Source organism: Ambystoma mexicanum, chromosome 7q (assembly GCF_040938575.1).
Source record: "Ambystoma mexicanum isolate Mex_15411 chromosome 7q, UKY_AmexF1_1, whole genome shotgun sequence".
Lineage (NCBI taxonomy): Eukaryota > Metazoa > Chordata > Amphibia > Caudata > Ambystomatidae > Ambystoma > Ambystoma mexicanum.
The window spans coordinates 998,203,158-998,230,035 of record NC_090941.1 but is presented as its reverse complement, the minus strand read 5'-3'; the positions used below and the strand labels follow the sequence as shown (position 1 = coordinate 998,230,035).

Below are 26,878 nucleotides of genomic sequence, written 5' to 3'. Positions count from 1 at the left end.
GGACTTGCAAGGAAATCTTGTACGGGGCATTGCCCTGCTGGAGCCGGATTTTCAGTTCACAATTGTGGCAGACGCTTCCCAGGTGGGTTGTGGGGTATACCTCCACAAGTCGCAAGTGCAGGGCATGTGGTCTCAGGAGAAGACTTTGTTGCATATCAACATACTGGATTTGAGAGCGGTGCACATGGCTCCAAAGTAGTTTCTGCTTTGCATTCGGGGTGCAGTGGCGCGGTTGACGGACAATACCACCACAATGTTCTATTTGAGGAAGCAGGGCGGCACAGATTCCTGGATCCTGTCCAAGGAGGCTCAGGAGGTCTGGTATTGGGCCATTGCTCAGGGCGTGCACATTGCTGGGAGTGCAGAATGTTCAGGCCGACGCACTCAGCAGGGACAGTCAGTTGCATAAGTGGAAGCTGAAGGAGCTGGTCACAAGAATCTTCAGAAAGTGTGGGTCCTCCCCCCATCCCCCCCCCGTTGGACTTTTGCGACACCGGAGAACAGGCAGTGTCCGGAGTTTGCCAGCAGAGTGGCTCATTTGGAGTCAAGGGAGGATGCGTTCCCGTGGATGGGCCTCTTAGCGTATGTGACCCCCCACCACCACCACCCTCCCCCGCCACCCCAAAGCCACCCCCCTGTTTCTGCTGATTTGGATGACGATCAAGATGCAGAGTGATCTTGGTGGCCCCATTCTGGCCCAGGCAGACATGGTTTTCAGATCTGCTTCATCTGGTAGTGGACGAGCCGCTTTGGCTGGGGGCGGACCAGGATCTCCTTTCGCAGGACGGCAGGGTGTGGCATCTCTAAGCCTGGAAGAGTGGCTCCTGACCACGCAGAGTTCGGTCATCTAGGTGTCTCACAGGAGTGTCATCGGATCCTGGAGGTGGCAAGGGCGCATTCTACCAATGTATCCTATGGTGGTAAATGGGCAAGGTTCTATGCCTGTTGTGAGGGGCACCCAGAGGTTCAGCTGTTGGACGTCTCTCTGGGCCAGATTCTCCCTTACCTGGCACAGGAGGGCCTGGCATTGTCAGCAATCAAAGTGCATTTGGCGGCCATTTCTGGGTTTACGCGACCGCGCCATGCTACTCAGTGACTGGTTGAAACAATTTCTGAAAGCACTTTTTCGGACATTTCCACTGGAGAAAAGGTTGCTCCAGTGTGGAGTCTCAATGTGGTTCTCTGTGCTCATGAAGCCGCCATTTGAGCCAATGTCGACTGCTTCCTCAAAGTTCCTCTCGCGGAAGGTCGCATTTCTAGTTGCAATCGCATCTGCCAGAAGGGTTTCGGAGCTTCAGGCGCTGGTCGTTGACCTGCCGTACCCGTGATTCATGAGACCAGGTTCTCCTGTCTACTAATCCTCACTTCATACCAAGTTCCTTCAGCGTTTCACAAACATGCTACAATTGCCTTTCCCTCGTTCTTCGCTAAGGCAACCACGCCGGCAGAAAGGGCTCTCCTTTCCCTGGACGTCAAGAGGGCGCTGAAGGTTCATCTGGCCCGCACTCGGGTCTTCAGGCAATCGAGACAGCGGTTTGTGAGTTTGGTCCCTCCAACAGGGGACGATCCATTTCCAAGCAAGGTCTTGCCCGTTGGGTCTCGTACATGATTTCATTCTGTCACAGGAACGCTGGCGAGCCCTTCCTAAGGCCCATTCTACGAGGTCGCCAGCGGCACTCAGGGCCAGACATTCTGGGTCAGCAAAATGTGGAAGATGTGCAGGTGGGACGGGCGGTCCTGCAGTGCCTGTTTCAATCAGGTAGGCCCCGCAGCTTCCATAGTTTCTTTGGATTTTCTCTATGGAAGATCCAGTTTCAATAAGTGTGTATTTTGCTTTTAATTCATCAAAATGGACTGGTGTTTCCAACTATATTTACAGGCCAGAGTAGAGGTTTCTAGCTGGGCCATTCTTTTTCAATACCTTTCAGCAATGCTGGCGCAAGATGTGGGTTATTCACCAACCATTATTCCATGCTGTATTTCCAGTAGGTCAACAAGCAGGTGGAGGGTAGCAACCTACCCCTTCAGTCAAGCAACTCCCTCCCTACTGAGAGAAACTAAAAATGACAAGTGGCAATCTGATACTTGTTCAGCGTCTCGCCACCCCAAGAGGAAATCGACATCTGGTTTGGGGCTCATATGCCAGACCATGAGACGGCTTAATGTGAGGGACACCAGTCCAAAAGTAAGTGCACGCAATAACATCTTGGGACGAACTCTAGTGATATGAATTCCTCCCATATAAATGAGAATCTTCCCCGTCATACACTTGTTTCATTGTAAATGGTATGGTTGTGGACAGAGCTTGACACATACAAGAACCTAGACAACATGAACATTTGCTGCCAAGGTATGACCTAGCCAAGAGTTTTCTTGCATGTCACAGTGATCTTCGTTGGATTGCCATAGTCTTCTTAGCTCACTTCCTTGTACAGTGCCTGAACAAAGCTTTGTCGTGCTTTTGTATTGCACAGTTTTTAAGGGATGATCCTTATCTGTGGGGTGACCAGACACTTTCTTCTGGGTGGGGGGGGGGGGAGTAAGATTGAAGTAAGGGGTACTGTAAGCTGGGAAGGAGGTTGCAGTTTGTGGAATGAGTCCGGCAGGGGGTAAATTCTGTTTAGTGTAGATGCCCGTTAGTTCTCTACATGGACTCTTCTAGAGATGTGTATGTTTGGCAAATATATACTTTAGTGCCAAGGCTATTTTTGAAGAATTCTAGGTTCCCTGTGTGACTATCGAGCATGCTTGGACAGTCCTGCAGTAGAATTATGGTACTGCAGGTAAGTTCCATTGTAGTAGTTCTAAGACGGGCAAAACAATTCTTCACCAGGGAAATAATTACTGAAGGTCATTTAGGGAGGAATGCAAGGACAGTGTAGCGGGAGAGAACTAACGAACACTGAAGGTGGAAGCCATCTTGAATATGCAGATGCCTTTTCTTTCCAAAAAACACCCACAATCATAACTTACTGTATAGAAGGCACTGTGAGAGATGACCTAGCAAGGAATATCCCTCGTTTCACCTGCAAGGATTGGTCCATTACAGAAGGCTCGAGATGGAGCACTGCATTGTGGCAAAGTGTCACTCAAGCCCCCTTTAATGATCTTTGGAATCCTCTCAAAGCATCATCCTGACGCACCCTCTCTGAAGTTTCCATTGGACCCTTTTTGGTATGAATGCTGGCAAAGTCCCATCCATTGGGTGAATAAAAGGACCTCCAGGGAGAGTGTCAACTCGTCTCGAACAATTTTCAGGAAACATGTTCAACAATCTTCTAGAGAAAAGCCGGACTGCTGCTGATCATTGGCCCTCATGACTGCCTGCTGAAGTGGCAGGCCTGCAAGTGTCTCAGGCAACATTCCTTTCTGGCTGGGAAGGGAAGAAGACACTCTTTTCCTCTGGGGCCCTGTGAAGTCTCCCCAGCACTCCATGGACCAAAAGAAAGCTGCCTTTTATCTCCAATTTTAAACCACTTCGAGCACACCACTGCTTGTACCAAGCGTCTTCGAGTCTGAAAGCAATTGCTGATTGTCAAACCGCACCACGTGTTCCGATCAAGTAGTCTGCTTGCTGACGTTCAGTCTACTTTTCTCAGACATTGCACCTTAGATCTAGTCTTTCGATCTAGTCTGAAAGAGACCGGGTATACAAACTGTGGTTCTGGCCCCACATTTAAGCCCTCGTTTTTTTTGTTGTTTTTTTTGTCGAAGAGATTCTTGAGTTTATTTAACTTTTTTATACAAGACAAAGATTTACCGGCTGACACTGTTTCTCTGCCTTCTTTGCAAGCCACGGTTTTGGACATGCCCTTCGACGGGAGCAATCTGTTAGGAAAGACAGTGAATGAGTCGCTGCAGGGCCATCAAGACCGACACGGAGACGGCTCGGGCCTTGGGAGTTCTGCAGCAACGGCGGCTGCCCTTTTGGAACTCCGGAGGCAAGCACGGTGCCTCCAAAGGATTCGGTGGCGGCTCCTCGACCTACTGTCAAGCGGCCGTTCCTCGTCGTAAGAAGCCTACAGGGGACGAGGCAAGTCGGGTGGATTTCGCCATAGTCGCCAAGGAGGCAAGGCTGCCTCCAAACAAGACTGAACAGGCCGTGGTGTCGGGCCCACACCGAAGCACCCCGGTGGGAGGCCGGCTGGCAAAGTTCGGCAGCGTGTGGGAGTCCATCTCTGACCATTGGGTGCTGAATTCCCTGGCCCACTGGCACTCTCTGGAATTCCTAAAGTGCCCTCGAATTCCTCCAGTGGCTAGGAAGGAAAACCACGTCCCTCAACTGCTGTTAGAGGTGAGGGCGATGCTCAAGAAAGGAGCCATCGAGCTCGTCCCAAAGAGGCTCCGGGGCTCCGGAGTATACTCCAGATTCTTCCTCGTCAGGAAGAAGACAGCTTGGCGTCCCATCCTGGACTTGCATCGTCTAAACAAATACATCAAGGCACGGAAGTTCCGGATTGTCACCCTCCAGCACGTGCTGGGACAGCTGGAGTAAGGCGACTTCCTAGCGTCGTTGGATCTGGAGGATGCGTACTTTCACATCCCCATCTTAAAAGGACACCGAAAGTTTCTCAGGTTCGTAGTCCAAGGGCGGCACTACCAGTTCAAGGCCCTCCCATTCGGATTGAAGTCGGCGCCCAGGGTGTTCACCAAGTGCCTGGCACCAGTGGCGGCGCGGCTACGCATGCAGGGGATCCACATCTACCCCTACCTGGACGACTGGCTCATCCGAGCGGGGACAAGGGAACTTGCCATCGAACACACGGCAAAGAGGTGTCCGGCTGCTCAGACCTGGAATTCTCCATCAACTTTCCCCAAATCCCACCTGGATCTGTCGCAGGTCGCGCTATTTCTGGGAGCCAAGATCGATACAGTAGCGCAGTTGGCCTCGCCACCGGAGGAAAGAATGCAGGCCATCCTGGGCAAGGTACAGCGTCTGCTGGCCACGGACGTGGCAGTGGTCCAAGTCCCTTCTCGGGATGATGTCCACTTGAATCTACCTGGTGCGCCTGTGCAGGCTCCGGATGCGTCCTCTGCAGGAGCTCCTCGACGCCCGTTGGACACAAGCAAAGGACAGCTTTGAGGACAGGATCTCGCTCAACGAGGTATTCCGCCAGGCAATTCGATGGTGGGGCACCCGCGCGCATCTCGCTGCGGGCACGGACTTTCAGACCCCAGTATACCAGGTGACATTGACGACTGATGCCTCCCTGGAGGGTTGGGGAGCGCACACCGGAGATCTTCACGCGAGAGGCCTGTGGCTCCCGGAGGAGAGGCCGTTCCACATCAACATACTGGAGCTCCAAGCAGTGTTCTTGGCCCTCAAGTCATTCCTCCCGTCCCTCAAGGGCAAGGTGGTGAGGATCTTCACCGACGACACCACCGCGATGCTCTACATCCGGAAGCAGGGAGGAACCAGATCCCCCCCCCCCCAGCCCTATCCAAGGAAGCCCAGGATCTGTGGCACTGGGCTTTTGCCCAGGGGATGTTTCTGGTGCCTTTTCATCTAGCAGGGATAAAAAACACCATCGCCGACTCTCTTAGCAGGGAGCTGCGCTCTTGCCACGAGTGGGAACTACGCCAGGATCAAGTGGATCAACTCTTCCAGCGATGGAGCAAACCCCAAATCGACCTGTTCGCGATGGCGACGAACTCAAGTGCCAGAGGTTCGCCAGCAGGTTCCCCCAGCCGAGGAGCATGGGCGATGCTTTCTCGTTCCCCTGGGATGGCCTGTTCCTGTATGCGTTACCGCCGTTGCTGCTCAGGCTCATCAACCAACTCAAGAGGTCCTGGTGCAGGATGATCTTCGTCGCACCGAGGTGGCTGAGATAGATATGGTTCCCGGACCTTCTTGACTTGTCAGCGTCCCCACCAGTCAATCTGTCGACGGACGCAGATCTTCTCTCCAGAGAAGGAGGCGCCATTCTTCATCACGACACAGTCGCTGAACTTGCAGGCCTGGCTCCTGCAGCACTAGAGTTTGGAGGGTACGATATCCCGGCTGACTGCAGAGAGGTTCTTGCAAAAGCCAGGGCGTCCTCAACTCTCAAGTGCTACGGACACAAGTGGAAGAGATTCTCTGTCTGGTGCCATGCACAGAAGATTAACCCTCTACGGATTACAGCCCCTCAAGTGCTACCGTGCTTACTGTCGCTGGCCAAAGCTGGACTGGCTCACGCTTTCATCAAGATGCATCTGGCAGCAATTTCCAGATACACCAGAACTGCAGGACGATCGTCCCTGTGGTCTCATCGCCTGGTGAAGGAGTTTATGAAAGGACCGTTCCGGTCGTTCCCGCCGGTGGAGGCTCCGGCCCCGGCGTGGGAACTCAACGTGGTGCTGACAAGGCTCATGGGCCTGCCGTTCGAGCCCTTGCATTCGGCTCCATTGAAGTTTCTGTCGTGGAAGACAGCGTTCCTTGTGGCCATCACCTCTGCACGACGCGTGGGAGAGATTCAGGCCTTTCCTGCAAGCCTCCATACTTGACTTTCCACGATTGAGGGTGGTGCTGAGGACGCCCCCCTCCTTAATGCCCAAGGTGCCGTCGGACTTCCATCTCAACGAGCCCTTGGTGCTGCAAGTCTTTTTCCCGTCGCCTTCGTCGCCGGCCGAGAGGACTTTGCACTCGTTGGATGTGGCTAGAGCACTGAAGTTCTACGTGGACAGCACGAAGAGTTTTCGGAAGACATCACAGCTGTTTGTGAACTGACCTCTGAAGCAAGGGAAGGCTTTCTCGAGGCTTCCATTTCCAGATGGCTCTCCGGCTGCATCATGCACTGTCATCGGTTGCCAAACCGACCGTTGCCTGGCCGTCCAAACCCATTCGACCAGAGCGATTGCTGCTACCACGGCGTTCTTGTCTGGTGTGCCTCTGCTGGACATCTGCAGGGCTGCTACGTGGAGGTCGACGCACACCTTCACGAGATTCTACTGCGTCGACCGGGATTGCAGGGAGGAGTCCAGAGTCGGCCAGGCAGTGCTGCGCAACCTGTTCGCTTAAGGTGAGCCTGGTGAAGAATTAAGAGATGCTTAATGTTGAGCCTTGCCACCTCCCGTGGTTGTGCATATGTACTGCTATGTATTCCTATATTCATGAGCATGCGAATCCATGCCAGACCCAATGCTGGAGAAGGAACAAGTTACTTACCTGTAACTGTTGTACTCCTACGTCCCGTCCCCTTTCCTCCATACTTGGGGGACATCTCTCTGTCCTGTGGGATGGGACTGTAGTACTTTGTAAAAAGCATCCAATTTTTTTCCAAAAATGTGTCCTTCCTCTTTCTTGCTTGGGGCATGGCACGCGGCCGTAACCCCGCCCATCTTGGCTCCGCCCCGCGCCTCGCCCATCAGTCCTTTTCTCCGCTCAATCGGGGCTGGACGCACTTGCATCCTCGAAAGTTTTTCTTCCCTTTTTTCCTCTGGCTCTCGCTAGCGTTCGTTTACTGGTCTGTCTGTCGTTCAAGCTAGACTTTCCTGATTGTTCATCCTGTCACCGTCGCTTCACGAGGGTGGATCCCCATCCTCTTTGTTTAGAGTGCTTGGGGCCGGATCACCGTTGGGGAATCCTGTTTTTACTGTGACTCCCTTTCGGTCCAGGCACTTCAACGTCGGTTGGAGCGGTGGGAGGAGGTGTTCCGACGTACTCCCCCACATTTTCAAGCGTTCATCGATGAGAAGAAGAAACGCCCGGTAAGTTCTTTACTTTTCAGAGCACCGCGGCCGGGGGATACCTTTCCGGGTTCCTCTCGGGCCGGGAGGGGCGTTGATCGCTCTGTCACCGGGGTTCTCCCTGAGGTGCCCTTCGGGCCTAATAATTCTACCGAAGTTTTCTCCGTAAGGGGCCTGTGAATACCGGAGTATGCTCCGAGGCCCCTCCTGTGGGGGCTGTTTGTAGACCCAGTTCTAAGGATGCGTGGGGTACCGGAGCTCGCTCTGAGGCCTCCGTCGGCTTCCCTCAAAGATAAGACTGTGTTCGTCCCGAGGCCTTGGCTGGGCTTGTTACCGAACGGATGTTCGAGGCCCGCGCAGATAAGGCTTTTACCGGGCCTGGTTCCGAGGTCCCTCGTTCAGAGGCTAAAGCTACCAACAGTTCTGAGAGGCCGGTCAAGGCTTTGTCGGTGAAAGCTGTTGCTCACCGTTCCCGCTCTTGTGGTGACACCAGACCTGTTGAGGGGGCAAAGATTTACCGGCAGTGCCGAGGTCCTTCCTTCGAAGGCTCAGTTGGCGGTTGGTATGTCACAAAAACATTCCAGGCCTCATAGTACCGGCTCTGCCGAGGTTACTTATGTTAAGGCTAAGATTAAGACCCCTGATCCATCAACGGGGACCCGTGCCTCACGTACCGCAGTTCCCCTCAGATGAGGACAACATGGCGCCCGTTCCCGCCACGACCATTTTAGGTGCTACCCCTACAACTATGCCATCAGTCTCTGGTGTAGGGCTTGGTCCCTTGGGTGAACCTAAGGTCCCTTGTGCGCCTCCTTACCAGCCAGTTTATGATTGGAACACCCGGATGCCTCTTCCGCACAATGTTTCGGTGCCCGCGGGAGTGGCACCTTTGGATATGTCGGTGGAGGGGCTGGTGTGGCACCCTTCCCCGCTACGTCCTTGGATTTCTCCACCTCATGAGAGGCCTCCTCAGGTTCCGAAACAGTCTCCGGAGGACGCCTTTTTCGGTAAATTTCAAGCGCTTTTGCGCACTGACCCCATGAGGGAATATTTCAAAGGGCTTTTCAGGGAGATATGTCCACCTACGCCTTCGGCTCCACCCGTTCCTCCGGTGGTTCCGCTGGGAACTACCTTGCCTGTGGTGCCTCCCCCGGCTCCTCCGCCTTTGCCTCCATTGTCCCCAGTGGACAAGGCAGTGCCTGACACGGCTCAGCAGGATCCTGACCTGTCGGATGACCCTCAAGGCGATCAGGACAACTAGGACCTTCCCCGCTCTATCAGAGCTTTTCATGACCGGGTACTGGACATGAGTTTCTTAGATGTTCCGGTGCACGAGGCACCCGCACCACAGGAGGGCGTGCTTTCTGGGGCGTTCACCCTGTCTCCCTTGGTGCGTACCGGCCTGTTCCTGCAGAAGGATGTTCTGGTCGAGGTCCGGAGTCTGGGAAAAGCCACACTCAGGACTTTTTGTCAATAAGAAGATTGACGCGAGGTACAGGCTACATTCTTCGGAAGAGGTGGCCCCGTCGTCTTGTCCGCCTCCCTCCTCCACAGTGGTGGCTGCGGCCACTTTACAATCCAGACCTGCAGCATCCTCTTCCACAGCGGCTACTCAGGTCCTGGGTAAGGAGGACAAGCTCGACTCCCTAGGGAGGAAAATATTTGCCAACTCGGCCTAGCAGCTCAAGCAGGCCAATGCTGAGTTGATATTAGCGGGAGCTAACATGCGGATGTGTAAAGGTCTGTCAGTTTGAGGAGCACATCCTGGTCGAAGTTGGAAGACTTCACGGGTGGTCTATCCGACACCAGCGTCTTGGCCCAGGATCTCCTGGAGGCTGCGGCTCATCACCTAGACACCTCGGCTCGGAGCCTTATGCTGGGGGTTGATGCCTCACGGCAGGCGTGGCTGCATGCCACTAAATTTTCAAAAGAAGTGCAGGACAAGGTTTTGGACCTTCCGTTCGATGGTAAGGAGCTCTTTCATTCTACAACAGACGAAGGATAGCACGCAGACAGCTAAGTCATTGTCTGTCCTGGTTAAGGCTCCTTTCAAAACCCAGAGACCGTTGTCGCAAAGTCGACCTTCCTCTGGCTTTAGGGGCTTCATCGACCGGAAATCTCGTAGAGTGGATACCCCTGCGGGGAATAACCGCCGTAGGCAACACTGTTTTTCGCCCGCTCCTCTGCCTCCTCCTACAAAATGAGTGTTCTCCACGCTCGCACGAGACCCCGGTGGGAGGATGCATTGCGTCTCATTGGGAGGCGTGGCAGACCACAACCGAAGACAGATGGGTCTTGTCAGTCGCTCGGGCGGGCTTCCGCTTACCCCTACCTCACCCTTCAACCCTCCTTTTCAGTTGTCACTCGCCCTCCCCAAAAGCCGAGGTTCAGAAACTTCTGGACTTCAGAGCTGTGGAACCCGTTCCTCTCGGGGAACGAGGGGAGGGCTTCTACTCCCGGCTGTTTACGGTGCTCAAACCCAACCAGGCTGGCCTGCGCACCATCCTAGACCTTTCCCAGTTCAATCTTTTCCTACTCAAAGAGAAATTCAAGATGATTACGCCCAGCCTCATATGCTCCTCCTTGCAGGTGGGTGACTGGCTTAGCGTTGTTGACCTTCAGGACGCGTACATGCATATCCTGATTTGGAACCCACACAGGATATATCGCCGCTTCTCTTTGGGAGAGGAGCACTTCCAGTTTAGAGTGCTTCATTTTGGCCTCAGCTCGGCGCCGCGTGTTTTTATGAAGATGTTGGTGATTGCAGCTTATCTTCGTCTCCAGGGTATCCATGTGTTTCCGTATTTGGACGACTGGCTCTTACGCAGCCCTTGTCCGCTAGCAGCAGCGGGCAATCTCCAGTCTCTCCTTCAGCTCCTGTTCCATCTTGGGCTGTCGGTGAACTGGTGGAAATCTTCCATGACGGTCTCGCAGGACCTGATTTTTCCTGGGTTTTCACTGGAACGTGATCGACTGCAGAGTGTACCTGACCGGGGTCAGAATGGCGGATCTGTTAGCCACGTGTCAGATGTTTGTGCACTCGGAGAGCATGTCGGCCTGGTGGTTCCAGAGGCTTCTGGGCCTCATGGCCTTGTGCGTGCTGGCTCTTCCTCTTGCTCGTCTCAAGATGAGACGGAACCAGATGGCTCTTCGGAGTTCCTGGCGTCAGGCTGTGGACCCGGATTCCAAGCAGATAATTCCGGATTCCATGAGTGGACCTGGACTGGTGGTCATCTCTCAGCAACCTGTCGTTGGGCGCGGGGTTTCAGGACCCAACCCCCATGGTGAAGATCACGACGGACTCCTCCCTTCTGGGGTGGGACGTTAGATCTTCAGGTCTCGGACCTCTGGTCGCCTCAGGACAAGCTCCGGCACATAAATCATTTGGAGCTTCTGGCGATCTTTCTGGCGCTCATGGCGTTCAGACCGCTCATTGCCAACAAGGTGGTCCGCATACCCACAGACAATGTGGTGTCAATGTATTACATCAACAAACAAGGGGTAACAAAATCTGATCTTCACCAAGGGGAACAGCAGCTGTGGCACCCCTCCCCTCAATCGCTCAGCTTGGCGGCATGGTGCCTGAGTTCAAGTCTTTAGAGCATCTGAATTTTTCTATGGATAACATGCGTATTATCCAGGCAGCCAGGAAACCCTCGACCAGATCCCAATACAGGAGTAAATGGCTCATGTTCTGCCATTGGTGTTTGGAGAAGAAGTTGGATCCAAGGTTGGCCACGATTGACACGGTGCTGTCCTTCGTGTCCTCCCTAGCAGAGTCAGGGGGTTCATGTTCTGTCATGCAAGACTTATCTCTCAGTGGTTTCCGCTTATCTTTCTACAGACCAGTGTTCTTATTCCCTGACTAATCCAGTGGTGAAGAGGCATTTTGCTGGCTTGACACGCCTCTACCCTCCGGTTCGTAATCCGCACCCACCGTGGGACCTAAATGTTGTCCTGACGGCGCTGTGCGAGAAACCCTTTGAACCAATGGCTACTGTGGACCTCAAGTACTTGTCCTGGAAAGTGTCCTTTTTGGTCGCAGTTACGTCAGCAAGGAGAGTGAGTGAGCTCCAGGCATTGTCGGTGGAGCATCCTTTCTTGGTCTTGCACAAGGACAAGGTAGTCCTTCGGACGAACCCGGCCTTTCTGCTGAAGGTTGTGACTGAATTCCATCTGAGTCAGTCGATTTCCCTACCGGTGTTTTTTCCAAACCCTGCCTCTGAGGCTGAGAGGGTTTTACACTGTCTTGAGAGCTCTTCGGACATCGAGTTCTACCTGGACAGGACTTCTGAGCTTAGGAGTTCTCTTTTTGTGACCTTCGGTAACCCTCGGGGCAAGCAGGCGTTTAAGGCAACTATTTCTCGGTGGATCGCCGCCTGCACCAGAGTATTTCACTGTCCAAGGGCTGAAACTTCCTAAGGGTATTCATGCACACCTGGTGCGGGGCAAGGCAGCCGCGGTTGCTTTTCAGAAATATGTCCCCTGGGAGTCCATCGCAAGGGCAGCTACTTGGGCCTCCCCATCTGCTTTCTGTAAGCATTATTGTCTCGACATGAGCTCAAGGGCTGACGCTCAGTTTGGTCAGGCTGTGCTGAAGAACATGTTTCAGTGAGGGGTATTTCCATCCACCCGTAGTTCCTGTAAGGAGTGCTTGGGAATCTCCTAGAAGTATGGAGGAAAGGGAACGGGACGTAGGAGTATTACCAGGTTACTCACTGTAGTGACCACCTTACTTCCTAGTCCATAGTCCCCTTTCCTCCATACGCCCGCCCGCCGTCCCCTCTAATAAGGTTCCTCTGTTATTGCTAATCGGTCTTTGACCTGGCGATAGAAAAGGACTGATGGGCGAGGCACGGGGCGGAGCCAAGATGGGCGTGGTTACGGCTGCGTGCTGGGCCCCGCGCAAGAAAGAGGAAGGACACATTTTTGGAAAAAATACGGATGCTTTTTACAAAGTGCTCCGGTCCCGTCCCACAGGATGGAGAGATGTCCCATAAGTATGGAGGAAAGGGGACTATTGACTAGGAGTAAGGTGGTCACTACGGTGAGTATCCTGGTAATTCTCCAGCATGGGTCTGGCATGGATTCACATGCGAACCCTCCCTCCTTCCCCTCTGCGGCTCTTCACTTGGTCATACTGCCACTTTACGTGCTACCAAATCTGAAGATGGCTGCCAGGGGCGGGGCTTGGGGAGAGGGCAGTTATTGGCTGGGGGCAGTATGACCCAGAGGCCATTGATTGGTTACTACTAAAAGACAGATCAGAAACGAAACTGATACTGTTTTATTTTTTTTCTCTTTACCGAGGATTCCCAGCCTGACGGGGAATATTCATGAGCATGTGAATCCATGCCAGACCCATGCTGGAGAACAGTTACAGGTAAGTAACTTGTTCCTTTTATCACATTCCTACACCCCTACTCATTGCACTTTAAGTCTCATTATTAAGCACTTACTCTAGATATTTAAACGGGAAGCCCAAGGTTCTTTAGAACTTTACACATGCATCTATTTGTAAATGTTTTAGTTGCATTGTTGACAGTATTTTTCTTTCATTTTTGTTAGTCCAACTGTCAGCTCTTATCGTCAAGTGACTTAAGTGTCCTAGCACAAGTTAAACTAAAATATCTGTATTGCAAATTGTTAAACCTGCCGTGCATCTCTGTACTTATTCGGTCTTTAGGAACGGTTTGGAAAACCTTGTGTTAAGCTTGTATTGACTTCTTTCTTTAAATATAGTTAAGGGACACAAAAGCTGATATGCTATCGGAGGAAGTGACCATATCACTGGTGCGAGAGGAATTTGAAGAGGGCAAGAGAAAAATAGAAGGGCAGTTTACGAAATGTGACCAAAAGGATGGTAAAGTCACTCACACTTATGTAAGTATTCACTAGATTAAATTTAGCATAATTTTTGGGGCATGTCCCTACCAGAAGTGCAGTGTGCACAATGACATTGACACTGGATTTAAAAAAAAAAAAAAAAAAAAAAAACTTTTTAAAAGTTACTGTAATCTAATTTGAAGTGGTTTAAGAGCTTGTAGTTGGTTTGCGGGATCAGACTCTACGCTTGTACTAACGTTAGCTTACATGGTTTACATATTTCGTAGAACTTGGCAATGTTTTGTTTTTTCCATATTCTAAAAAACGAACCCCTTCTATTGTGATTTCAACATGTGTGCATATATTCTCGCATATTGGTATAGAGTAGACAAAATCGGTAGGCAGTTGACCCTCTTCCCTTACATGTTCTACATCCGGCTAGGTAATTCCCTTCTATCCAGCAAATAATTTGACCACAGCTGGTATAATCTCACATACACCTGCGTCTACTGATGGTGGTTACAACAATGCAGAGATCTGCAAAAATATGGATTCTTTTTAGGGTTCTATGTAATTTCATTGGCAATTTCTATGGGGTTTTTATCAATATTTTTTAATGAAATAATTCATCAAAATTGAATTCTGGGGGCGGGGTCCCCCACAAGCTCCCCTCCCCTAGTTTTTTTTTTACTATTCCTGACCCCCATACCTGACATACTTTCCTAACCCTATATAGTTCAATGAGTTTTTGCGTTAAATATTCGTTAAAAAAACCCATCGCAATAGCGACTAAGGACGTTGTACCCTTTTTAGAGGACCCTATCAAGACTGGTGTCATGAATTCTCAAAGCCTAAATGCTGTTCAAGAAAATTCCAGAAATTGTAAACCGAGCAGTTTCCCCTTCTGTTGTCGCTAGCAAAGCATAGATTTTTTTTGTTTTGTTCTGGTTGAAGTGCATTTTCTGGTTGAAGTTCCTACAGGTTTAATTCTAGTCTCTTGCCCGAATAGATGAATCTGAAAACATTTGCAGTGAGACCGGTAAGGAGAATTGGCACAATGATTCAAACCTGTGGCGCTGCGTTGTCTTGTTTCCAAGACCAACGCTTTGCCCCTGGGCTTTCCTTTCTCACCTATATATAGAATATATATATCACCCAACCTGTGTTGGTACCCATGGAAGGCTGAGTTGACCATGCCGGGAGTTGAACCTGCCAATTGCGCACACCTCCCCCAATTTACGTCCTTGTACTGATGACATCCATTTAGAAGCTTTGGGAGCGTCTCATATTGAAGGCTGAATAATCTTAAAGGCTGGTGTAGTCGCAAGTGTTTGTTTTACAGCATTCATGTAGGATGTAGCATTCCCCTCTAAAGCGCTTAAATCACCATTATGTTGCCAATGGCTGTTTAAGCATTGACAAACATAGCTTTCAAGGTCCTCTTTAAATGGAATTAAACATCTTGAAAAATGTAATCTACACTGTAGGTAATCAAGGTGTAGGGCCTAAAATAGGTTTCGAATGGATTGTGTACTCCAACGTATTCCAATGTCCACAGCTGTGCCGCTTCGGAAACCATTTGAATGGCAGAGGATGTCCTGCGTCGGGTCGATGTCCCTTGAGGGCCTCCATCGAGGGTGACGTCATCGGATGTTGTAAGTGGGACGCACAGTGCCCGTAGCCTCAGTTCTGTTTTTTCCGCAAACTTGTTTCCTTCGAAAACTTGGGGCGCCTCGCATTACTACCTTCGATATGTCCTCTACCCCTCCGACCCCGCGGTTGGGCTTTAAAAAGTGCAGGGACTGTAAGTCCAAGATGTCCATCAGACCTGCACCGTATCTGCTTGTGGTGTCAGGGTGAGAGCCACGAAACAGACTGCTCGAAGTGCCAGTCGTTGACTGCAAAGGCCTTGCGTAAGGGGAAGTTGCAGGTAGGTCCGGTTTCCAAACCCTGTAAATTGAAAACTACTGGTCTCTCCACCGACGACTTGAGGGGTGACTCTCCCTGTCAGAAGGAATCCAGGGGATTTCTGTCCCGGAGTGATTCTCGCCACTCGTCCTTGTCGAGGCACTCCCGGAAACGGTGTCACTGGTCGCCTTCCCCATCCTAGTCGGATGATGGCTCTGCGAGGAATGTGGCTTGCCCCACTAAATCCTCTACTCCGGAGAGTGGGAGTTATTCAGGGAGAACATTTTTCAATCTTGGGGCACTACCCCGTCCGCGCCTTTGGTGGAAGCCAGCTGGGATTGGTCTCGGTCAGACGTTCGCGTGCCTTCGTGCGGTCAGCGCATTAAGCATTGGGAACCGTCGAGGTCCCGTTCGGACAAGGCAGCGGTAGATCGCCAGAGACATGCTAGATCCAGGTTGCGGTCCTCGTCCCTGGCAAGACCGTCGAAGCCTGGGAAGGTGTCGAGGAAGGGGTTGACGCAGTCAGTGCCGTGCCATCGAGTGCGGCCGTCGGGGGCCTTGCCCTCGGTGCTGTTGCCGAAGCCGCTGGCGCCATCGGGGCCTACAGGTCTGGCTTTTCCAGTGGAGGCCCCTAGAGATGTGGAACCTCTGAGAAAGGCTCTGTCTAGGACTGTAAGGCCCCCTGTTGACTCCAGGTTTACTCCTGGTCCTAGGACGGAGTTCTTTCACTCTCTCCAAGAGATCTGAGGAGAGGTCTGATGTGGATTTGGAGCCCTTTGATGCTCCTGACATGAGTTTGTCGGAGGACAGTCAATTGGAGGATCTGCGTCAATCTTTACATGACGCCAGTGTCCTGGACATGTCGCCAAAGATGGTATTTGGCAGGCCAGAGCCTGGGGATCCTGCTGAATCCTCTTATCGGAGGTTGATGTCGAGAGTCGGAGTACCTTGGGTGGTCAGGCCCTCCAGTTGAATTCGTTCAGGATGACCTGACATTTTGGATTAGGGTCTGTCCACTGACCCGGTGTCGCCTTTTCACATGACGTTACAGAAAAGGGTGGCTGCTACTTGGAACACCCCGGAGTCTCTTCCGACGGTCAAGTCGTTGACTAAGAAATACCACCCATCCAATAGCAACCCCATCTACCTATCCACCCACCCCTCTACTCAGAGTTTGGTGGTTCAGGCGGCCATAGCCACCTCGAGGGCGGCAGCGTACCCTACCATCCCTCCGGATAGGTATGACCAGCGCTTCGATGGATGGGCACGCAATATATTTTCACCGAGGAGTATGGCCCTTAAGTTGGCCAACTCCACCTGTGGCTTGGCCAAATTTTCGCACACTTTGTGGAATTCTCTCTGGCGGCTGAGCAGACAAGTAATGGATGGGGTTCCTTGCTATTGTGCAGGATGGCAAGGATGCCATGTGTGAATCCCTTCAGGCTGGGTTGGACACAGCAGATGGTGTCAGCCGGTCCATGGCTGCGAGCACCGTAATACGCAGGTTTGCGTGGTTGCGGAAGTCGGGGTTTGCACCGGAAGTGCAGGACCATCTTCTCATGCCCTTTGACGGCTCATTTGTTTGGCAGCAAGGCTGACTAGAGCCTTGAGAGGTTGCAGACCTCCAAAGCAGCTGCTAAATCTTTGGGCGCCACTGCATCAACCTCTACCTTTTGGTGCTAGGGGACAGCAGTGGAGGGGTTCCTTTCGTTACTACTTCTCTATTGGTAGAGTTAGAGGTGCGCCGGTCAAAGGGGGTGCCGTTGGGGTCCTCAAGGTGGAAGAGGACGAGGTGCCAAAGCCGATCGGGCAGCTGCCTCTTTGCCTTCAGGCGCTCTGCAGAAGCTCCAAAAGAGCTGAGGCCAGGTCTCGTTGTTCGCCGGTTGGGGGCAGGCTATCTCAGCACCTAGAAGAGTGTCAAGCCATTACTTCAGATGTGTGGGTTCTGGAAACAATAGCCCACGGCTACTGCCTACCCTTTCTACATCGACCTCCCAACAATCCACCGGGGAAACTCTTTGAAGGTTACGTATCCGCTCCTTGTGCAGGAAATTTTGACCCTGCTAGAGAAAGGCACTATAGAACTGGTGCCTGTGGCAGAAGGGAACAAGGGATGGTACTACCCATATGTTTTGATTCCCAAGAAAGACAGGCCCGAGACCCATCTTAGACTTACTTCGCTTAAACAAGTTCCTCAGAAAGGACAGGTTCAAGATGGTCACTCTTTCTCAGGTCCTTCAGGCCCTTCGACTTCAGGATTGGTTGGTGTCATTGGACCTACAGGATGCTCACTTTCATGTGCCGATCCATCCGAAGCACAGGAAATATCTGAGGTTCGCTGTTGTCAGCTTCCAATTTCAGTTCCGGGTCCTGTCATTCGGGTTGACCTTTGCACTGAGGGTCGTCACCAAGCTCATTGTGGTAGTGGCGGTGTATCTCAGGAAGGGAGTGGGGGGCTCATGTCTACCCCTACATGGACAACTGGCTGATCCGAGCGCGTTCTCCTGAACAGGCCTTGGATCATCTCAGCCTCACTTGACACTCCCTTCACAAGCTGGGCTTCTCCCTAAATTTCAAGAAGACGCACATGACGCCTTCCCAACAGCTTCAGTACATTGGGGCGGTGTTGGACACATCCTTGGAAGTACTAGACCACCAAGATGAGGGCTCATCACATTGCCCAGATGGTCGACAAGTTTTAACATGCCCAGAGTCTCGGCTTCGAATTCTTAAGGTTACTCGTCCTCATGGCATCCTGCATTTTTCTGGTGCCAGAGGCCAGACTGCGGATGAGAGCCCTTCAATGGGCTCTCAAAATGCAGTGGTCTCAATTTTCAGGCAAGATGTCGGATCTCCTTCAGAATCCGATCACGGTCTCGTGGGATCTTCTGTGGTGCGCCTGCGAAGAAAATCTGATGAAGGGGGAGCAGTTTTGGCAACCATGGCCAGAGGTGACGGTAGTAACGGATGCTTCCCTCACAGGATGGGGGGGCTCACGCCCACGAGCTGACGCCAGTGGTCGTTGGTCTGTCGGAATCCAGACTTCACATAAATCTTTTGGAGCTGAGGGTTTCAGGTTGGCCCTGAAGGCTTTTCTGCCGTCTGTAAGCGGGAAGAGTGTCCTGATCATGACGGACAACAGTGGCCATGGATTATCTCAACAAAAAGGGAGTGTCGGGTCACTTCCGCTGTGCAGAGGGGCGATGCAGCTCTGGTTCTGAGCAATACAGCAAGGAATCTATCTGCGGTTCATCTGGCTGGAGAGAATACGGCAGCGGACGCTCTGAGCAGGCAGAGAACGGGCTCCCACGAGAGGGAGTTGGCTCAGGAAGTCCTTCAGGAGATCTTTGCCCTTTGGGGAACCCCTCAAGTGGATCTGTTCGCGACCGGTGCCAACGGAAGCGCAAGACATATTGCTCAAGGGAATTTCCTTCGAGGAGCTTTAGGGGATGCGTTCATCGTGGATTTGTCATTCCCATTGCTGGACGCCTTCCCTCTGGTACCCGTCATTCCTCAAGTTCTAAGGAGGCCACAGAGGTTCGGGTCACACATGATTCTAATTGCTCCGGATTGGACCAGGAGTAGGAAATGGGTACCATTAAAGATTACCTGGCAGCGCTGTCGATTTTCAAGCACTTGTCTGAAGAATGTTCTTAGATTCCTTGGATTACCCAGTTTCTAAAAGGGCTCACAAATGTGTTCCCACCGTCCCCCCTTTTCACTTGCTGGTTTGGGGTCTGAATCTTGTGTGAACTTTGGCACTCTTGCCCTTTGAGATTGTTGACCTTCAAGACAGTTTTCTTGGTTGCAGTTACATATGCTCGCAGAGTGAGCGAGTTGCAGGCACTTCGTCTAAGCCATCCTTTACTGTGTTCCACTGGGATAGGGTTGTACTGCGGGTACCTCCTTACTTCCTACCTAAGGTAGTGTCTGAATTTCATTTGAGCCAGAAGGTGGTTCTTCCTGCTTTCTATCCTCATCCTGCAAAGGAAGAGAGGCTCCATAGGTTGAACCCTAGGAGAGCTTTAAGCTTTTATATTTCTAGGATGTCCAGGGGTCAGAATGGACAACCAACCTTTTGTGGGGTACACTGGACACTGATTGGGTCAGGCTGTTACCAAACAGACCTTGTCCAGGTGGGTTATCCTCACCATTGCTGAATGCTACAGATTGGCTGGCAAGTAACCTGAGGGGTTGCGCGCTCACTCCACTAGGTGTGGCTACAGCCGCAGCCCTGCAACGGATAGTTCCTGTCAAATATTTTGTGATGCTGCGACGTGGTCTTCCATCCATACCTTTGTCCAGCATTACTCCCTGGATACTTTCCATGGTCAAGATATGGCCTTTGGTAAAGCACTGCTCTATTCTGCCATCTGATTGGGTGTATCCAAATTCTTCTTCCTCCGCCTCACTGATGCTGCTGTGGTAGTCTGTCAAAGATGTGGAATACGTTGGAGGACACCATCCATTTGAAGAACAAGTTACTTACCAAATGGTAACGTTCTTTCGACTGGATGTTCTTCCAACGTATTCCACATCGCCCTCACAGCCTACCCCGCTGAAGAATTTCCTATGCTATTGCAGCTCGCGTTTCCACAAGGCCATGTGCAGTCAAGGAGGATTGGTGTGCGGTGATGGCACACGACGTGGCGGGGGTAAACATGAACTGAGGCTACAAGCGCTGTGCGTCCTGAATTAAAGCCTCAATGACGTCGCCCTCGACAAAGGCCCTCGGGACATCGACCTGACACCGTTGCTGCAGGGACGCCCTTTGGCGAAAAATTTCCGAAGCAGCACAGCTGTGGACATGACATGTCAAAGATGTGGAATATGTTGGAGGAACATCCAGTCGAAAGAACGTTACCAGTTGGTAAGTAACTTGTTCAATTCCATTAGGGTGAATAACTGCATTATGGTCTGTGAGGGCGAAATTAATCTCCTCAATGGTCTATCTTTAATAAATGGAGCTAGTTCCGATGTATACAAAAGGCATTAGTGGTGTTATGCCACATTTAATTGGGAAGACTCTTCAGACCCAAATAATGGACAGCGCACACTGCTTGATTGGCGGTGGCCATCCCTGAGCGCACTTGGGAAGTGTAGGATCATGTACCAGTGCAACAGCTCTACTTTATCCATTGACTGTGACCTTGTGCAAAATGCACATCTCAAAGTAGACAAGAACAGCGTTGTGCCAGCTTGTGTTCCTCCGAAGTAGAGGCTTTCATCCCTGGCGGTTGCCCAAGCCCTAGTCATTTCCCACCTGAACGATGGCAATGTCCCAGGTTCCCTTTGGCCCCTCTAAAAACTGTCTGGCATGCTGTTGAATACTCCATCACAGGGCTAAACAAATTAGACTTCTCCAGCATGGGGTCTGGCATGGATTCACATGCTCATGAATATTCCCCGTCGTCAGGCTGGGAATCCTCGGTAAAGAAAAAACCAGTATCAGTTTCGTTTCTGATCTGACTTTCGTAGTAATAACCAATCACTGGTCTCTCCGTCATACTGACCACAGCCAATGACTGCCCTCTACCTAAGCCCCACCTCTGGCAGCCATCTTCAGATTTTTACCGCACGTTCATGTGTTGGGATCCTCGTGCTATTGCTCTCGAGCGTTAGTGCTATTTTTTTCACGTTTTTTCTCAAAAACTTCGTTTTTTTCGGTCAAAAGAGCCTCAAGCTCCACCGACTCTCTATCCGATCAACGGGGACCCGTGTCGGATTCGTCTGCGCCCCTCAAGGGTGAAGATTCGTCGAGCTACGCTTTTGGAGGACTCCAGAAGTTTCTCAGGCCCGGTCATGGCCCAGGAGAAGGGAAGCTCGACGCCCGGAAAGCTGTTCAGGGTCTGCCCTGGATGCCAGCTGCAGAACGTCTTCAAGGAGGATGAACACTCTTTTTGTGTCTACTGCCTACATGAGGACAAGACGCACGTGGAGAAGGACTGTGCGTTTTGCGGCAACATGTCGGAGCGGACCATGAAGGACCGCCATCAACGTCTCGCCAACTGGCTAGAAGGGAAGAGCCCGTCCGGCGAGAAGAAGAAGAAGAAGAAATCTGAGCGGTCTTCTAAGACCTTTGAGGACGCCCCGGCGACGGGGGTCCAACATAAGGCCAAGCACCGCGAGTCCGCTGGCACCGGGAGCGCCGAACGGTCGGGCTCTACGGGCGCCAGGCAGGGCGCACCCTCCCCGGCACCATCAACCACGAGCCAACGCTCTGGGTCGGGTAAGAGGAAGGCCGAGCACCCGGCGAAGCTCCTGGAGAGGCCCCGGTCGAGCTCGAAGGCCCCATCGGAGGGGGAGCGAGGCGGTGTCCCCCCCCCCTCAAGGATAAGGCGGTGAGCGCACCTAAGGTGGTGAAGGCCTTAATCCATCCGGCCAAGCCCTCTATCGAAACTGTCGCGGCGGCCCTGGCTCAGCCTGTGCAGGCTACACCAGTGGTGGCGACCTCGGGGCTCAGAGTCTCCCTGCCACCTCGGAGGGAGTCCTCTTTTGTGCCCATCGATAGGACCCCCGTGAAATCCCCCGAGGGGAAGAGAAAGGGGGGGCAGGGCGTTGTCGTAGATTCGGCTTCAACCTCGGAGGAGGAACTGGTCGAGGTCTTAAGCCATGGCCTCGGCGTGGAAGAAGACCGGCCCGTCGGGATGGATCCCGACGCAGGTGACGACGAGGGTACCGACGGGGCCCCTGATCGCCCGTCGGATTCCCCTCTGCCAGCACCGCAAGACAACTCGGCGGCCATTTTGTTGGCTATACAGTCCTTATGCTCAGAGATAAGGACGAGACTACCGTTGCCGACGGAGGAACCTCTCCCGTCGGGGGACCCAGAACCGGGACCTTCTGGTGTTCCCCCTACTAAGAAAAGAAGGATCCACCCTCCACCTCCTTTTCAGCCGTCGCGCCCCGTCCAGCCCTCCTCCCCGTCCACCCGAGGGGATGATACGGGGACTGACACGGCAGCGACGGGTACGGACGACGAGGTATACGACGATGATGTACCGTCGTCGCCTCCCACCAGGGCTTCTCCGCCCGACGAGATTGGATCGTTCCACTTCCTGATCACCAGGGCATCCGAGCTTTTTCAACTCTGCCCTGAGGAGAAGAAGGAAGGTTTCCTTTATCAGCGGCGCGAGGCCAAGAGGAAGACGGTCCTCTCAGTGCCTCTATTGGACGACATTTGGGATGAGGGCCTCACCCTCCTCAAGAACCCTTCCACGACGCCAGCTAGAAGAGACCGGTACGAGAAGAAGTACCGGGTCCCAGACACGGCGCCCTTTTGCCTCCGGGCGCAGCCTACCCCGGACTCTGTCGTCTCCGCGGCGGCCAGGAAGAAAGCGGGGGGGGGGTGCGGCCTCCACATCGACTTCCCCACCGGACGGTGAGGGAAAGAAATTGGACGCTATGGGACGCAGAGTCATCTCGTCGGCAGCGACGACGATTAAAGCGGCCAACGTCTTGGCTATCGTGGCCCGCTACGACAGGGAGCTCTGGTACAAACTGGCTCCCCTGCTGGACTTCCTGCCGGACGACAAGAGGACAGAGGCCCTGGAGATCCTGCAGGAAGGTGAGGTGGCTTCGGACCACGCCATTACCGTTGCGACGGACATCGCCGACACTGGGTTCCGCCAGTTGGGCAACAGCGTTTGCCTTAGGCGGCGTGGATGGCTCAAGGCTACGGACTTCCGTCAAGACGTTCAGACCAGAGTCCTGGACATGCCCTTCGATGGGAACAACCTGTTTGGCAAAACAGTGGACGATTCCCTTCAGGCCATTAAAGCGGACACTGAGACGGCCCGGGCCCTGGGAGTTCTGCAACAACGACGGACGCCCTTTCGGAGCAGCGGAGGCAAGGGCGCCTCCAAAGGTTCCGGCGGCGGTTTCTCCACCTACCGTCAAGCGGCCCGCTCGTCGTCTCAGGAGGCCTACAGAGGACGAGGCAAGTCTGGCGGACCCCGCCGTCGTCGCCAAGGAGGTCAAGGCGCCAAAGCCTCGTCGAAGCAGGATTGAACCGGCCGTGGGGTCGGGCCCCCACTGAAGCACCCCGGTGGGAGGCCGGCTGGCGAGCTTCGTCAGCGTGTGGGAGTCCATCTCCACCGACTGTTGGGTGCTGGACGCCTTGGCCCGGGGCCACGCGCTCGAGTTCCAGAGAAGGTGCCCGCGCGTCCCCCCCCCCGTGGCCAGGAAAGAACTTCACGTCCCTCAACTTCTCCTGGAGGTAAAAGCGATGCTCAGGAAGGGCGCCATCGAACTCGTCCCAAAGAGGCTTCGGGGCTCCGGAGTCTACTCGAGATACTTCCTCGTGAAGAAGAAGACGGGGGGGATGGCGCCCCATCCTGGACCTGCGGACGTCTGAACAAGTTCATCAAGGCGCAGAAGTTCCGGATGGTCACCCTCCAGCACGTCCTGGGTCAGCTGGAGGAAGGAGACTTCCTGTCGTCGTTGGATTTGGAGGATGCCTACTTCCATATTCCCATCCTAAAGGGGCACCGAAAATTCCTCAGGTTTGTGGTCCAAGGGCGTCATTACCAGTTCAAAGCCCTCCCCTTCGGACTACGGTCGGCACCCAGGGTATTCACCAAGTGCCTCGCACCGGTGGCGGCGCAGCTGCGCCGCGAGGTGGTCCACGTCTACCCCTACCTGGACGACTGGCTCATCCGAGCCAAGACGAGGGAGCTCGCCGTGGTTCACACGGCAAGGACGGTCCAACTTCTCACGGATCTGGGATTCTCCGTGAACTACGCCAAATCCCACCTGGTACCCGCGCAAGACTCTCTGTTTCTGGGAGCGAGGCTCAACACAGTGTCCCTTCTGGCCTCCCCGTCGGAGGAGAGGACCAGGACCATCCTGGGCAAGGTGCAGCGGATGTTGGTGGCCGACGCGGCCAAGGTGAGGTCCATCAAGTCCCTCCTCGGAATGATGTCTTCCTGCATCTACCTCATTCCCATGTGCAGGCTCCGGATGCGCCCGTTGCAGGAGTTCCTGGACGCGCGCTGGATCCAAACGACGGGCAGCTTCGAGGAAAGGATCACACTCGACTAGAGTTTCCGACGAGCGATCCGGTGGTGGGGCACCCGCGCGCATCTGACAGCGGGCTTGGACTTCCAGACCCCAGCCCACCAGGAGACAGTGACCACGGATGCCTCCCTGGAAGGGTGGGGAGCGCACACCGAAAATCTGCACGCAAGAGGCCTTTGGCTCCCGACGGAGAAATCCCTACATATCAACGTCCTGGAGCTCCGTGCAGTGTTTTGGGCCCTCAGGTCCTTCCTTCCGCCCCTCAAGGGCAAGGTGGTGAGGATCTTCACCGACAACACCACCACCATGTTTTACATCAGGAAACAGGGCGGAACCAGGTCCCCAGCACTGTCCAAGGAGGCGCAGGACCTGTGGCATTGGGCCATCGCCCAAAGGATATTTCTGGTGCCGTTTCATCTGGCAGGGATAAAAAACACCATCGCCGACTCACTCAGCAGGGAGCTGCGCTCGTGCCACGAGTGGGAGCTACGGCAGGATCTAGTGGATCGCCTCTTCCGACGGTGGGGCACACCCCAGATCGACCTGTTCGCGACGGCGACGAACTCCAAGTGCCGGAGGTTCGCCAGCAGGTTTCCCCAGGCGAGGAGCATGGGCGATGCTTTCTCGTTCCCCTGGGAGGGCCTGTTCCTCTACGCGTTCCCTCCTTTGCCACTGCTAATCCGGCTCGTCAACCAGCTCAAGAGGTCACGGTGCAGGATGATCCTCGTCGCACCTGCGTGGCCGAGGCAGATATGGTTCCCGGACCTTCTGGACTTGTCGGCGTCCCCGCCAATCAAGCTGCCGGTGGACGCGGATCTACTCTCCAGAGAAGGAGGTGCCATCCTCCACCACGACCCGAAATCGCTGAACCTGCAGGCCTGGCTCCTGCAGCGCTAGAGTTTGGAGGATACGACATACCGGCCGACTGCAGAGAGGTTCTTGCAAAGGCCAGGGCGTCCTCGACTCTTAAATGCTACGGACACAAATGGAAGAGGTTCTCTGTCTGGTGCCACGCACAGAAGATTAACCCTCTACGGATTACGGCCCCCCAAGTACTGCCGTACCTGCTGACGCTGGCCAAAGCTGGACTGGCACACGCGTCCATCAAGATTCATCTTGCTGCGATCTCCCGATACACCAGAACCACGGGGCGGACGTCCTTGTGGTCTCATCGTCTGGTGAAAGAGTTCATGAAGGGACTGTTCAGATCGTTCCCGCCGGTGAAGGCTCCGGCCCCGGTGTGGGAGCTCAACGTGGTGCGGACCAAGCTCATGGGACCTCCGTTCGAGCCTCTGCACTCAGCTCCGTTGAAATTTCTGTCGTGGAAAACAGCGTTTCTTGTGGCCATCACCTCCGCACGACGAGTGGGAGAGATCCAGGCCCTTTCCTGCAAGGCCCCGTACTTGACTTTTCACGACACGAGGGTAGTGCTCAGGACGCACCCCTCCTTCATGCCCAAGGTACCGTTGGACTTCCATCTTAACGAACCCTTGGTGTTGCCTGTGTTCTTCCCGTCGCCTTCGTCGCCGGCTGAGAGGACTTTGCACTCGCTGGATGTGGCTAGAGCGCTGCAGTTCTACGTGGACCGCACGAAGTGTTTTCGGAAGACGTCACAACTCTTTGTGAACTTTGGACCCGTCAATCAGGGGAAGGCTCTCTCGAAGGCTTCCATTTCCAGATGGCTCTCCGGCTGTATCATGTACTGTCATCGGTTGGCAAACCGACTGCTGCCTGGCCGTCCGAGAGCCCATTCCACCAGAGCGATCGCAGCTACCACGGCGTTCCTATCTGGTGTGCCCCTGCTGGACATATGCAGGGCTGCTACGTGGAGGTCGACGCACACCTTCACGAAATTCTACTGCGTCGACCGGGATTCCAGGGAGGAGTCCAGGGTCGGCCAAGCAGTGCTGCGCAACCTGTTCGCCTGAGGTGAGCCTGGTGAGGAGGTAAGATGCTTAATGTTGAGTTTGATGTGATGCTTAATATTGAGCCTTTGCCACCTCCCGTGGTTGTGCATGTGTGTACTGCTATGTATTCTTTATTCATGAGCATGTGAATCCATGCCAGACCCCATGCTGGAGAAGGAACAAGTTACTTACCTGTAACTGTTGTTCTCCAGCATGGGTCTGGCATGGATTCACATGCGAACCCTCCCGCCTACCCCTCTGCGGCTCTTCACTTGGTCATACTGCCACTTCACGTGCTTCCAAATCTGAAGATGGCTGCCAGAGGTGGGGCTTAGGTAGAGGGCAGTCATTGGCTGTGGTCAGTATGACGCAGAGACCAGTGATTGGTTATTACTACGAAAGTCAGATCAGAAACGAAACTGATACTGGTTTTTTCTTTACCGAGGATTCCCAGCCTGACGACGGGGAATATTCATGAGCATGTGAATCCATGCCAGACCCATGCTGGAGAACAACAGTTACAGGTAAGTAACTTGTTCCTTAACCCGCCT

General features: G+C 53.4%; 1 protein-coding gene across 3 annotated transcripts in view; it reads left to right on the top strand.

The window, feature by feature from the left end:
- The window catches only part of RNF169 (ring finger protein 169), a 361,593-nt gene that overhangs the window by 154,433 nt on the left and 180,282 nt on the right, over positions 1-26,878 (top strand). For 2 of the 3 annotated variants that reach the window (XM_069640160.1, XM_069640162.1), the window contains exon 3: positions 13,411-13,551. The exons of the other annotated variant lie outside the window; for it this stretch is intronic. In XM_069640160.1, coding sequence (XP_069496261.1) covers positions 13,411-13,551 — 141 coding nt within the window. The remainder of the gene's footprint in view (positions 1-13,410; positions 13,552-26,878) is intronic. 3 annotated transcript variants of the gene reach the window in all.